The sequence below is a fragment of the Syngnathus acus genome, chromosome 22 (assembly GCF_901709675.1).
Source record: "Syngnathus acus chromosome 22, fSynAcu1.2, whole genome shotgun sequence".
NCBI lineage: Eukaryota > Metazoa > Chordata > Actinopteri > Syngnathiformes > Syngnathidae > Syngnathus > Syngnathus acus.
Window position 1 is genome coordinate 4,852,164 of NC_051106.1, and position 15,196 is coordinate 4,867,359.

A 15,196-nucleotide genomic window follows, 5' to 3' on the forward strand; every position below is an offset into this window, starting at 1 on the left:
TCGATATGCTTTTTGTCCACTTTCACATGTTCACGCATTTCTTCTGTCTCTATCGCAGTGTCAAAAATGTCCAGTTCCAGTAAGTCAAACCCGGAGGGAGACTTCAGGGAGTTGGACTCTCTTACCGTCCAGGCCCGGTCCAACCAGCAGGCTTTCATCTCGGCCCTCCAGAAGCTGGCCGACAAACAGGTCACTTGCAGCACTGCCGGCTCCAGTCACATCAACCTTCTGACGCGACATGTGAGTTCACTTGCACCTTTTTTTTTTTAAAACTAAGTGGTCCCACCTGGGGCGAGAAAAAGTTCAAATAAGAATGTTGCGTTCATAAACAAAGTTTCATGGAAGGGAAGACAAATGTGGCGGTGCTCTCTCTGTGAGGTCTTTTCTATTTCTCTTTGGTAATCTTTAATTCTTTCCTGACCCCCTGCTGACCGGCGTCATGTAGTTGCTCACTCTTCAAGCAGACCTGTCGGAGCCGGAGGGTCTGCAGCCGCGAGCGGCGCACCTTCCTCCCCCTCGGTTGCCTGTCGACTTTTTTGCGGGGGCGGCTTCTGGTTCAGGGTTTGAAAGTGGCTGAACGGAGCATCACGTCCCGCCTCTGTGTGAGGTCTCATTATCAGATGCACCATGGGGGAGTGATTTCTGTTGATACTCAACAAGCTGCTATTTTGCGGTAATTGATGCTTATAAATACAGGAATGTGACGAAGCGAGCTTTCGCATAAGCTTCCTCGCTAACTTCTCCCACATTATCCTGGTCACTTGGTGCGTTAAGCCCGTCAGGCTTTTGCTCACACCACCTCTGGCTGCTCTTCCTCCTACTGCTTCACTGGATGTTTTCTGTCAGGAGTTCTTCGGATGACACAAGACCACACAAGCTGCGGTTAAGCTGCTTCAACATTATTCGGACTATCTAAAAGGTGTTTACTGTATTCCCTTTGAGAAGTGAGTCCAGGGCATGGCAGCAATTTGTTTTGCGTGTGCTTTTTTTTTTTATTTTTTAAGGCTGACATTATAAGTCATTAAATCACCAGCAGAAGCAAAAGAAGAACTTTGTAAACATAGCAAAAAATCCAGCTTGCATTGCGTAACCTCAATGATTACTCGCTCTCATGGAAGGTTTCACACAAAAAATATTCACCACACTTTTGCCCAACAATAGATAACTATGCTAATTAGATTGTTGGCAAACTTTCTTAAAATATTGGATGGGTAATCCTTGTGGAATAAGGCCCGCAATGATCCTTCCTTTTTATCATGGGAGACAGAAAATACACTGTGTGTGTCCTTACCCTATAATGTCATCAAGTTACTCATGTAATTAACTCGACAAGCCGTCATGTTAAGTCTAGAGCGGCCGTAGTGGCAGAGCAATAATAAACTAGTCCAATTACTAGATGCAAAAGACCTCCGCGGTGATGTGACACATTGCTCGCTGTCGGGAAAAGCTGACATGTTTTTTTACGTCCTGTAAAACAGCATTGATGGAGTTGAGAATAGATTTGGACTCATGGAAGTCATGATAATTACTTTTTTGAGGTGTTGGGATATTCATTCTACATGGCCTGTTGTCAGATTTTTCCCAGCTCTTCTCTTCCTTCCACAGTTGAGCAGGCTAAACCTGGCGAGCCGGATGTTGAACGGAGAGAACGCCAAGATCCCGGCCTTGTCTGTCAACAACCAAGGATCCGTTGGTCTGGACCACTCCTCAACTGATCCTCTTCGAAACAAGACCTAGTAAGTCCAAAGAAATGCTCCAAACACTTATTTACTAAATATGGGCCTGCACATAAAATGAATGGCATACCTTACCAGTTTCTGCATTATAAAAAGACAGATGGGAATATTCACCTGATTTATTCCTTGCTTTGATGCCCATTAAAAATTATTTGTCAATTTGCCCGTCGAGCTGGATGAACCCCCCCATCCGTTTTTCCCAGTCACTCTTATTTAATTTAAATTTTTAAATAGAACTACGTGTCTACCTATTGAATACAACTTGCAAAATCTATTTATAAAGTAGGAAAAACTTATCACATGCTCATTGTAAGATTAAACAATGAATCTGTCTGTGCTTTGTGTTCAAACTTTCTTGCTTGTTCTTAGTTTTTGTTATTTTATTTAACCCAAATGTGTCTCCCAGGCCCAAAGCCTCTAAAGTGTTGCATTAGAGCGTTAAACTTTTTAAGAGCTTGCCTTTTTTTCACTCCACCGCGCCGGCGAGAAAAAGCATTCAATGGAGCTGCTCAGGTATCAAATACTGTTCCCTTTCTCCAAATTCCTGTCCCGAGGACATTTTTGTGTGATTTACTTCAGACACTTGGAGCCCGCTTGAGCCCATGAGTATATTTGGTCACACTCAATAGCAGCTAAAATCTCCCTCAGTGGTCTTACATGGACTTGTAGATTGAAAAATGCCAGGATAATGATGGTAGAGTGGACACCGCCCTCTGGGCAGGCCACTTTGAATTGACACTTAATCCTTATGTGTTTTTGTCTCACTTTAATGCTGCTGGAGGATTACGTAAGGTGGGGGAAGTCAGCAGACTGCCCGCCCGCCCGCCTTCCATTTTCCTAAATAGTGACAGACAGACAGACAGACAGACAGAAGGTCATCATGTTCCACTGTTTCTTGAATGGTGAACACATGATTTCATAATGCTCACTGTCTCATTGACTTGATCCTGTAAAGTAGTTGACCATTCATCAATTGAGTTTCGACCTCATCGTGTTGCTTTATCCAGATTGTTTTTCCTGTCCAGCACTTCCTTAGTTTTGGACCTGTGAGGGAATTCCAAGAATGTTTGGCTTTTCCCTTTTAAAATGTTTTATTCACACAAATCATGAATGAGTTTGTTTCTTTTTTTTTTTTTTTTTTTTACTATGGCCGATAGCATGATGTTGCGATGTCTGTGGATCCAGGCAAAAAAAACATTTTCTTTAGAAAGATGCCTTTACCTGCAAGCTATAATTCTTCTCAGAATGTTTCTCTAATATTATTTACTATGTCAAAGTTTAGAAATACATTTAAACGGCACTAATATATGACAACCTATGCAGAGAACCTCTCTTGGGGGTTTTGAGGAGGTTCTTATTGTGTAGTGGTGGTCATCACATCTGCTTTACATGTCCCGGGTTTGATCCCCAGTCGAAGCAAACTACTCTAATGACATGACTCGGGGTCACGTGGCTGCCAGGCAATCAAGGAGATTGTTGTTTTGACTCTTGCCTTCCCTCTTAGACTGTTCAAAGTATCCTCGGGGAATATATTGAGTTCATTGGTTGGTCTTTGACCCAGATATAGTGCTTTTGTAAAAGGTCACTTCAAATGTCACCACAGGTTGCTTGTCTACGGTGGCCTGCCACACAAAGCTCCGTTGTTGTCGAGTCCCCTTGGCCTCCTCCTGCTATGAATAGATCCAAACAAGCTTTAATCAGATATTTGTCCAGATATTAGGATGATTTTGCCTCCCTGCCGCTCAGAATTTCCCCGAGTCCCCTCCCCCCTGCGCTCGACCCGGTCGTTTGTGCCAAACATACTGAAACCGTTAAGCGCACTGGCTCTTAAGGCAACCACAGGGGTGAATTATGATCTGGTCCAAAGAGCTGTTGTGGCTCTTTGAAGTACCGCTGCCAGGATCCAGCAGGTATGCTGCATCAGCTTTCTCAACAGTGGCTGCTTCTTTAGGACGGATCGGCATCTGGCTTGGTAACAACACGGCTTGTCCCATTACAACCACTTCAGGATTATTTCCGGCAAGTGTTTCACCTGGCACATGCTGGTTGACCTCTGTTCAGTGATCATAAATTTGATCCAATATTTCTAGCTTGAGCATATTTGTATTTTGTGCATGTAACAAATATGGCTGCCCAGTAAGATGACAGTTGTATCAAATCAACAGTGGCTTGTAGTCAGTCGTCCCCTTGTGTAATGTTAACACATTTCCTCGTCTCTGCTTGTATTAGCACCCTCGCCGCAGAAACAGACATCTAAACTATTGTTTTTTTGTGCACGCGGTATTTTTAGTCCGCCTGCTTTGTCACACTATTGTTTGACTCGGACGAATATTGTCGGGACATTCCGGAGAATTTTTTTATCAGCCAGTTTGCTAAACTAACAAACCCGACTAATAAAAAAAAAACTCTGTCTGCCATCAAAGAAGTTCAACGTTTTCACCAAAAGTTCCACAAAATTGGCTTGATGTCTTCCCTGCCTTTGAATTTAGAAGATGTTTTTATTCGCGACTGATTAGAGCCAGATGTTGTAATAGGAGGGCGGGCGGTTTCATGCTATTCAGCGTGCCGTGTTACTACATGCATGTAGGGCCACACTTCAGGATTGTTGTCAATAATAGTTTGTCTTTTAAATGAATAAAAGATGCGCTTTCTCAAACAAACCACCGCTCGTCCGGGCGGAACTTTGAGATGCCGTGGCACAACGTCATCCCACATTGTCCTTTTTTTTTCCCACATTCGCACTGAGTTAGATTGATGCGGCACATGTGCTCGACTGACACTGCTGTATTGTTTGACCAGAAGTCATATCAGCATACTGTAAAGCTTAGTGAGCACAGCAGCGAGTCAGGCAGGAAGTCTTGGATATTTTGCAAGAGCTGTTCTTTTCACTCATTTGTTTTTCCCCCCTTTGGTTTTATCCTTGCATTTCAACAAAACAGCTAAAATTAGTCGTCGATAAATTGTCAGCCCATAGTGGAGTCAAATTGTGGCACTGCAGGTCTCTGTGGTCCAATCTAACTCATTAAAAAAAAAAAAAAAAAAAAAGACTGCTGTAAACAAAGAACGGGTTCTTGTTTTGTCCGCTGGCCTCTGACCTTGAAATGTTCACAGACAAGCTTTTGTTTCCAGGAGTGAAAAAAAAAAACAAATTGACCTTCACGTGTTTGTTCACACGTTGTTGAAAAATAGGTCCTATTATGTGATCTGAGAAATGCTTGGGTGGGGGGTTGTTTTGTTTTCTTTTGGCTACACAAGGCCAGGAATATATTTCACAAGATAGCTATCATACATTGTTATTCCAAAATCAATGCAACTACTGTACTTGAATTTCTTTTTCTAAAGATACTGTGGCTATTGTGAAAGTGTGTTGGCCGGTGGAAAAATGAATTTGGGGGAATTCTCAATCACTTTTTTTTTTTCTTTTTCTCAATAAGACCCCTTTGGGATCTAATTTCCTCAACTGGGCTAGTTTCACTCTCTATTTTTGTCCAATCTTTCCTCACTGCTCCCGATAGAGCTCTTTAGGGCATTATTTTTAGCAGGGGCCAGCCAGCCCAAAGTATTGCGGCACACCATACATACAGGCTGTTTTGTCTGTGATGGATTAGGCTTTTCAAAATTGTCATAAAAAAACAGAATCACAATGCAAGCATGTGGTCGGCTCATTCAGGGAACTAGAACTTGATTTATATTTCAGGTCCTGCCTTATATGGTTTCCTACAAAATGGCAGCATAGAATTGTCCAAAATCTAAAAACAAATGATTCCATATTTTGGTGTATTTGACATCTATTTGTATTTTAAACTAGCATAATATTCTTTTCCCTTCCTTCTGTTATCTCGATAAAAACATTGGACATTACTGGTTAAACACAGAGGCCGAAAAGACAGTGATAAAGTGTTTTTTTTTTTTTTTTGGTGTTGATGTCATCGTGCATCCACATATGGTCCAGTGGGTTCCACAGATGAGGTAAAATGAAATTTCCTTAAATTAGTTCCATTGCTCCCGGAATCTTTGGGTCATAAGGGAGCAACTGATTCAATATAAGTGTGTCTGAGGATGCGGCCGGTCTCCTCTATTCTGCAATAGTGGTTAAAAAAAAAGAAATGAAGGCAGCTTAGTTCTAATAACAGATAATCCAGTTACAAACTCGTGGTGCTTGTCAAATGGTTTTCTTTCCAGGTTGTGGCTTTGTGACGTGAATGGAACGTGAAGTTCTGGGAGTACTGAAGCAAAAGGTTTCGCTTTGCTCTACGGGCTACCACAAGCTTTGCCCTCGACTTTGACTCCGATTTGTACACTTATACCAATCTCTCTCATAGCCTGATATGAGCTGCTAGATCATTTTTTAGCTACATAATGGAAGGTTAAAATGTTTAAATAAGGTGAGGGAATCCTCTTAGGCCTCACCCTTGCATATTTTCTTTTTCAATGCAATTTATAGTGGAAACATTAAGAAAATGTAATCAGACGTTTGGTGAAATATTGAGATTGAAATTAAGTTTGAGATGAATTAATGACTTCTGTCTGAAACCTTTTTGCTTTCAAGTCACGGTCAGATGAATGGTGGAGAGGCTTCCAGTGACAGGCAGAGTCACAGCGGCTTCAGCTCCATGATGGTGACAAATCCTGAGCGGGGTTGCCATCCTGTGAGAAAAAAGAATCAGTTTGCCCCACAGCAACTGCAATCGCAAAGAGTTCCACCCCGACTATTCTTGGAGCAGAGCCATTGTGGACAGCAAGTACGTACAGTAAAGAACTCTTTATCGTAACCCCTTGCTATATTGATAGTGCATATGTAGTAATAGCAAAAAACTGCGTAACTGATACAAAAGAAATATTTTTAATTGACTTTATTAATAAATATAAACATACTAAAAATTAAATTCTAAATCATCTTACAATATTTCTCTGATTTCATTTGGTATACAATATTTTAGATTATTTTTGTTCTATTTTTATGGATCATTTATATTTTTATTATTATATTTAGTTTTATTTATTATTATTTGGTGGCTATCAGCATTTTAAATCAAAGTTATCGATGCTCATTTTAATGGTGAAATCAGAATTTGTTCAAATGAATGTTGAATTAACTTTTAAGACCAAAATGGTCAGCATAGATGAAATCCCAGTGACTTGCCCATGAACTGCTGAGTTATGACTCCCTCATGTTTCAAAAAAATAATAAAATAAAAACACGACCTTACCTAAGCACCGCGCTGTCCAAGAAGCGCCCACATGAAGGGGAAGCTTTTATGTTAGCATTCCCAAAGCTATTCAGAGAATCTCCCTGCAAACCACTTGGTCTTGAGTGGGAACATCCCGCCTCATAGAAGCTCATTCCTGAAGAGCCAAACGTGCCTCCTCACTCAAAACGACATTGTTTGGCTGCGTTGCACGGCCAGGCTTGTATTTGAAGTAATCAAGGAATGATACCCATGGTTGACTGAGGTGTTATTTTGTACATGGAAACTGTCGTGTCACCATGAAGTAAGTTTCTCGGATCTACCCACCTGTGTTTGACATTTCTGAAGATGTGAGACATTTTACTTATTGAGGGGGGGAAAACACGTAGTCTTCCCCGCCATGTTTCTGCACAGTGGCTCTGAAAGATGATCCCAAGGAGGAGCGTATTTATTCATTTTCCAGTGGGTTTTGTGGAGTCAACACGAGGGATGGAGAGAAGTGGAGACAGGAGGGTGCCATGGGACAGCTTACAGTGTGGAATGACTGGAAGCAAGCACTTTTTTCCAAGCGCTTCTCAGTAATGCCGTTTCTCCCACCTCATTGTTTTTTCATTTTCGTAGCCGAGTCTTAATTCATGCAATGTAGGTGACATTTATCTTGGCTTTCACAAGATCCATGCTGGGCACTTTAATGTGATCACTCTTTCATCATCCTCTTTTCAGCCGATTACATTTTTGTCCTCCGAACAAAACGGCCCACAAAATCGTGACAATGGCTCTTAGGAATGAAATGCCGGAGCTATCCAGTCGCTAGAAAAAGAGAGTCTAGTTTTGAGAGTTTCATCACCATATTTAATACCGCTCACTCAAATCTTTGCAATCATTTCCTGTTCATTCGAACCATCTGCGACTTCCTGACAGTCAGTCTTGACAACCTCTTCACTGCCTGTTAAATATATTCTTCTTCCTTGAGCTGTCCAGGAATATTGTGCAAGACCATCCCATCAACTACATGACTTCATTAAAAACATTTTTTTTTAAATTTGGCTTTTGGCTACCCAAGTGCACCTTCCTGGCTCTCATGAGTGTCCATATTTGTAGGGTTTCCGGGAGAGAGAAATAGTCAAGGGGGCTGTTCCGAGTCTCTACACCACGTTTCACTTATTGGGTACAGACTGTGCGGCTCCTCCGTGGGCTTGGCCCGGGGCCACCTGGCAGCCAAACAAAGGTGCCCTTCCTGGCCTTGCTCAAGCTGAAACGCAGCCATAGGCCATGCAACCTGGAAACTCAGATTCTCATTTATCAGCACAGAAATTACATCAGATATTCTCAATTCCATTTGCGGTGCTTTGAACCTCTTACTGTACTGTGAAGCTGGAAGACCATCAGCATCTTAGGTAACCATATGAAGCTGGAGCGAAAATAACACCGACATGAGATTGGGCTGGAATTCATGCAACACTTCAACCAATGCTGTAAGGATGGATTGAAGTGCAGCTCTAAAATATTAGGTCAGAAATAACCTCTTCCACCCAAGTCTTTGAAGAACTCCTTTTAAGCAAACAAATACTGGGAAGAATTTTCTTTTTAGTGCAGCCAATTGCAATAAAAAAAAAAAGACAATCTTGTTCTCTTTCAATATATAACATCAATTTGAACTGTAACATCAGCGGTATCATTCATTATATTGAGCTGACTTGAAAAAAAAAGAAAAAAAATCACTCCGCCCTGTAGTTCCTCCTTGGTTGACTCCCAAAACATCTAGTGTAGTTTTTTCCCTGCTGCTAGCAGTAGTTCGACACCCCATACACACGGCTGGACACATTCTTGGAAATAGCTCAGTAAATTTGAATTTAGCTTTCAACTCTTGCCCAGGGGTCTCTCGCTTTGCATACGAACGGAGAGAAGTCTGATAAAATAGTCTCACAGTTACTTATTCCACAAAATAAGGGGACATATATGAATTTTACATAATGGCTGCCAACTTTCACTCAAAGGTTTTTAGGCTTATCAAGTCAAGTGTATAGATCTGCTCGGATCCTCCCTTCCTGCGCGGTATAATTGGTGTGCAAAATGGAGGGCGAGTATCTAATTTAAACTTCTCGTCCCATAGGATCAACATTCAGACGAAACAAGCACTCCCCACGCTAAGGTTCCCACAAAGACTTCCAGCTTTCCGGGACCACCCCATCACAGTCACATCAAGACCCGCGATCGTCCCGATCTCTCCCCAAAGCCACCCAGCGAGGCCCGAGAGGGCCCGATCAGGAAACCGGCAACAGCACGCCTCGTCAAGTAAGCGCCGCCTTTTGATACGACCGATTCTTCGTGTTGCTTCTGGCGTGAGAACGTCCAGCGTCGTGGAGTTCAAGAGGACAAATCTAATTCTAATGAGAGTTCCAACATGTGTGCTGTGCTCCACGTCTTTTTGGCTGCCGGGTGGATCTGCCTCCTCAGTAAACAACGTCCGCACGGGCCCGATTTCTGCCTGAACCATAAACACAACTTGGTTCAGTGGAAGGGCCCGGGCTCGGAGCACCGTTTAAATCCTGTTTGGTTTGGAGATAAGCTGAAGAGCATTGAAGGGAAAATTAAAGGAGAAAAGTCAAACGGTGCTTAACGGCTAGTTCCCCAACTCACATTATGACTTTATTACTACAGAATCCGGCCAAATTACACAACAAAGACAAACCGCTGTGATCGGACTCCGATGTTATTTTAATGCTTTCTGCAGGTGCGAGGGCTTGATCACGCTCATAAAATCCGTCCGTGAAGTTCCAGCTGTGCTCCTTTCCCTTTACAATGTATTCCTCCATGTTTACATACAGCGTGGATGTTAGCAGGCTTGACGGGAGTGTGTTAATATTACGGAAGTGCTCTGTTTGCTGACGTGGTTCATTCATACACCTTGCTCGGACTGACCGAGGGTCGGCCAGCTAATAGTTAAACGGGCAACCCAGGGGTTGTAGTGCAGCCGCTTAGGTGCCGTGTTTGCTCCTGAGTGTGTGTATGTGTGTGTCTCTTCCTGGCAGTTGCCGTGTTTACCCACTGCATGTGGAATTCCAGAGCAACCTTCCCCTCCCCAGAGCCCCCCCCCCTCTCCTTCCCCAACACTCTCCTCCGTCCTGCATTTTTGTGGTCGACCAGTGTGACAGGGGAGAGTGTGGGAAAAACGGAAGCTTCAGGACCAAAAAGCACTGATGGAAACAATGAAAGAAGAAAGAGAATGGAAACGAGTGACAGAAAATTCAACTCTGTCCAGGGGAATGGAGATGATTGTTTGCAGAGAACGGTGGGATAATAAGTTGCTTCCCTTCGAGCGCTCATTTTAGGGGCAACCCTATCCTTCTGTTATCTGATATTCATCCCGGTGTACGCCTAAGCCTGTCTGACTTACAATAGAATCACTGTGCTTGGTTTATTCATCCACTTCAAGGTTATCCACCTTCCTCTCACCGGCAGTTGAACTGCACGCCGCACCGTACGGCACAAACGTGCCACTGATCACCGCGACACTGGCTCATTTCATCTGTTTATCAGAGGAATGTTCCACTTGTGGGATTGTTGCACAAAGGTGTAGTCAGTTAGAGCGATAGGCTAAATAAATGTGGAGCAAGTCCCGAGAGCTCCATTCATAATCGGGAAAAAGTGCAGATAAGAAGGCTAGAAAATGGACGGGCGGCAAAAGAAAATGAGAAGTACCTGTCAAAGCAGCTGAGAAAATCCCTTTCCTTTGACTCAAATCATGTTTAATGACCTGATTCTACGTGATTCTGCAACCTAACTTGGCTCTTTTCCTGTTTACTTACGCATTTAACACAGCCCATTTATGCAGGAAACTAGATAGGCTTGAATTAATTGCCCTCTCAACTGGTTGCAGACAAATCGAACGTTATTCCATTGCGTCAAGATGCCGCAATTCATTTGCTCAAAATGAGTCATGTTTCTAACTCCCATTTTTTTTTTACGCCGGATGCCCTCGCTGATGCAATACACCCATTTTTCCGGCATGTAGATATCCAGTGGTTGGGTGTCGGGGATGAGGAACCCAAGGCAGCATCACATGACCCCCGCTTGAAGATGAAGTTACAATCAACAAAATCTAATCTCCCCTAAAGTAGCCCAAACATTGGGAATAGAAAAGCGCCTTTTGACATTTCTGCCAACATGTGGCACACGCGTGTACGGCAGAAGTTGGTATCACGTCGGGTTGAGCAAGGTTCTCCGTCCTATCAACATACCGCAGCTGCCAACCCCCTCGGCTGCGAGGCCTTAACGGCGGGATGACTTCACTGAAGTCTTTGAAAGCGGCAATTTGTAGCGCAAATAAATGGGCCTGTTTGGTATTTTGTTTGCACGCTTTGCCGAGTCGCAGCTGTAGCTACGGAAACCGCCGGCTGTCGTGTGGCATTACTAATAGGGTGACAATTACAGGAGTGCCATTAATGTCAACCTCGCTGCCGCTTTCACTCCCTATTAATCAGCCGCAACGGTTGCACAGGATACCGTATACACGCCGAAGCTGCCAAAAACGTGTTTATGGTTCAATTCCATCCCTTTTGGTCGGTCTGAATAACATTCTGACAGGTTACCTGTGTGTGCTACAAGGTGTGCACATAGTCAAAGTGATGTGAAACCCCCTGAGGTCACTACCACCCCTAACCCTAACACCCCCCCCCCCGCCTCTCCATATGAAAGGAGTTGCTTCCTCTCAAAGTATGCCACTCTTAAAGTGGGCCAATTCTATTTGTGGTTGTGTAATGGTATGAAAGAACAACTGTGCAGCCCCTTACAAGGAGGCAGTGTGTACCCTCATTACCTGGTTAATGCTCTTCTGGCATGCGGCTGCCATGAGGTGAGAGGTTAATACCTGCTAAGCTTTATTTATTGACCCCCACCCCTCCCTTCTCTGCTCCAAACAAAAAATACTTAACAGACTGAATGTATACAGTTACAGCCACGCCTGCTCCCGCTCCACGCCTCGCTAACATTTACGATGATTTAATGCATTTGCTATTTGATTTTTTGGAGGAAAAAAAAAACAAGCTCTTGTAATGTGTCATGTCTACAATCTGCAGGGATCTCGGTGAAACGCTTTGATATAAATGTAGCATGTAAAAGGCCACATATTCACTATTCAGTGGAAGACAGATGCCCATGTGTGTATAAGTTGCCACTTTATTACCATTATACAGCCTTATGTCGCCATTAATGCAAAAGTAACTCCATTCAGTATCAATTAAGATCTTGAATGCTTAGTCCTTATTATTTTGCATTTAACTTCCTTATAGGCAGCCGTCCAATCAGATGTCGCCATATGGAGGTTTGACCAACGGGCAGCATTTGGTCTACGAAGCCATCTCTGCTAAATCAGGTGAGTCTCATCCTGCGGTTCCGCACGTGCACACACATTTCCGTTGCCAGTGTGAATGATGGCAGCCAGGATACGGATGACCGATAAGCGCAATGGGATATTTTTACCTCGGTGTTGTGTAAAAGCAGTTAGATGAATTAGAATAACTTAGCAGAGGTGATGTCATCGCTGAAGGATGCATCAAAGAGGCTGAGCAATGATGGCATTTTGAAACAGAGAGGACATTCCCATCTGTTGGACAATTCTCCCCCCAGTTCCACTTACTCTCCGTTTGCCAAAAGCTTGTTCACTTGCACCGAGAGAATAAAAAATCCAGCTCCGGGGTTTATTGCGGCTAATGTGCTGCACTTGTGGCTTTCTGCACTCACGTGTGCCCCGTCATCTTTCAGGATCTGAGCCGCTCTTTCCATCACGAACCGGCGGCCCGGAGAAGTGTTGAGGTTATTGCAGCACCGGTGATATTAAGCAGTTTTCACCGATGCACCGCACATCTGTTTGTCTGATCACGGCTCTTTTTCCATCGCAGCATTAACATTAGCAAATCATACCATTCATCACTTCATTTGAGTGTCACAGTCAAGCCCAAGCAGAGATCAGCCCGCGTTCGTCCAAACTGAGCTGTCGGAAAAATACGCTAGCTGTGCGCCGCCCACAAAATAAAAACGAGTTTGTGTGTCTGGATTGTGTGTGCGTGCGTGTGTGTGTGTGTAACTGTCACTGTGAATGTGTGTTTGTGACCAGAACATTTATTTTCATTCTTCTCCTTAAAGTATTGAAAACTGGTCTTGGTTAACAAACATCTTATAAATTCATCAATTCCTGTAACTGGATCAGTTGGGAGCAGCTTCTGCATTTTACAAGACACTTTTTTCCATTGTGTGGGGCATACGAGGGAGATGTTACACGTAAGAGTAAAACCCTAAAGAAAAACAGCCAAAGCCTTTGACCTGCACTTTCTAAGTTCTGCTTTCAATGTGAGCCAATTATCACCATTTTTTTTTTTAATTGAACACAAACAGTCCTAAATAATTCAAATGAGATGTTACTGTTACTGAAGCAGCAGGAATAAATACAATGTGCAATGGGCTGCTTCCTTTTATTGTATTATTATTAATATTTATTTTATTATTATATTTTAGTACTTTGATTTGATTTATTCTTTTATTTATTTTATTAAGCAAGATTATCTGCTTAGGAGAAATAGTGAGAATTATTCAGCAAGTAATGTTACTGTTACTGAAGCAGCAGGAATAAATACAATGTGCAATGGGCTGCTTCCTTTTATTATTATTAATATTTATTTTATTATTATATTTTAGTACTTTTAGTTGATTTTATTTATTTTATTAAGCAAGATTATCTGCTTAGGAGAAATAGGGAGAATGATTCAGCAAGTGCGCAGATCTCTCCATCCATTGACGATGAAAGTGAAGAGAAACAGAGAGCCAGTTTGGTGCTTCGGAGGAAAGAGGCGTGGACGGAGGGGGCAGGGTGTTATTAGAAGGTCCGCAGCCTTTGTGCTTGCCCGGTTTACCTTTTGCAGTGAGATGACTGCACCGCACTGATTGAGTGTGACAGCGACTGCAAATGGAGAGCATTCTCTGTGATCAGCTGTCAGTCGCCATTAATCACACGTTCCCTTTATCTCTCTCTCTTGTAAACTCCTCTAATCTCTTCCTCTATTTGCTCAGACAACGCTCCTTTTGTGCACCTTCAATCGAACCGCCTCTCCCGTGTGTTAGTCTTGTCAATTTTGGTGACATGAAAGCAAAGGCGGGCTTTTTGTTTATTTTTTTTATTTTTTTTGTCGAGTTGAAGGGGGGGAAATATGAGTCGCATGTGTTGTACAGGCCTCTTCTTGGCCTAGCTGCGCCGCTTCGGCTTTCTCAAGCTTCTGCAGCCGCTGACTGAGAGGAGATTTATTGTCTTCAGTCTGAGGAGGAAATGAGTGAGTGTCGGATTGTGTCAGGGCGAGGACTCTTTATCAGAATCAGGCAAAGGAAGCGTGTTGCCATCACTTCATTCAGGTGCAAGCGACTGAAAAACTCAAAGCAGTGAATGGAAGCCATGTTGACCTGAAGGAGAGTTCAACTTGGTTCAACTCGTCTTATCTTGCATGCGTTGCCAGTGCAGGTGTGTTGTTGGAATGTAAATTCGATCATAAGACCACAAAGGTATCCAATGAAGGAGACAGATGAATAATATAATAAAAATGTTCCCCGGGATGTTTTAATGTATCTAATTTTTAATGTAATGCTTTCATCAAATTACCCCACAAATCAAAATTTCAGCATACTTTACGTACTTCTTTTTTTTGTCATGCTGAAATTAGCCGATTTTCAGGGACTAGTTTTTATACCCAATTCTTGTTGCATCCCACTTATTTTTATTGATATGGTATTGGGACACTGGCTGGCAATCGAATCCGTCTCATCAGCATGTACATTGACACGTTCAGCGGGATTAAAGGAGGTGCCTGGAATGAGACGGAAAGGCGAATGCTTTCCCTTTATCTCTTTCGCTGAGCTACAGGAAGCCGCTTCCAGCTGTCATGTCATCGGCCTGGAAGTCAGTTTTCCATCTCAGTCAGGCCTCGCGGCGTAGACGAGCACCAAAATAAACAGACTGCGCAGAGAGGGAATGAAAGGGAATACTGTTTGGGAGCACAAACGCACACGGCAGCTCAAACTGTACTCAGAATGCCTTTTTTACTGGACGTCAGATGATAGGTAGGATGAGGCGCTGAGCGGCGAGCACATCCAAAGGAGTCGTTCCCCTCCCTTGCTAGGCTCTCGAGTGCAGCATCATTGTGAAAGCTCTCTTAACTCCACAGGCACCGCTGCAATAAAGTTGAAAAATGTGATTCTAAGGGTCCATGACTGACAGCCGCCTTAGAA

At 43.1% G+C, this 15,196-nt stretch overlaps 1 protein-coding gene across 2 annotated transcripts in view; it reads left to right on the plus strand.

The window, feature by feature from the left end:
• Positions 1-15,196, plus strand: part of ttll5 (tubulin tyrosine ligase-like family, member 5) — a 35,268-nt gene that overhangs the window by 17,891 nt on the left and 2,181 nt on the right. For both annotated transcript variants that reach the window (XM_037241763.1, XM_037241764.1), the window contains exons 26-30: positions 59-240; positions 1,606-1,736; positions 6,286-6,478; positions 9,039-9,220; positions 12,217-12,299. In XM_037241763.1, the coding sequence (XP_037097658.1) occupies positions 59-240; positions 1,606-1,736; positions 6,286-6,478; positions 9,039-9,220; positions 12,217-12,299 (771 nt within the window). The remainder of the gene's footprint in view (positions 1-58; positions 241-1,605; positions 1,737-6,285; positions 6,479-9,038; positions 9,221-12,216; positions 12,300-15,196) is intronic.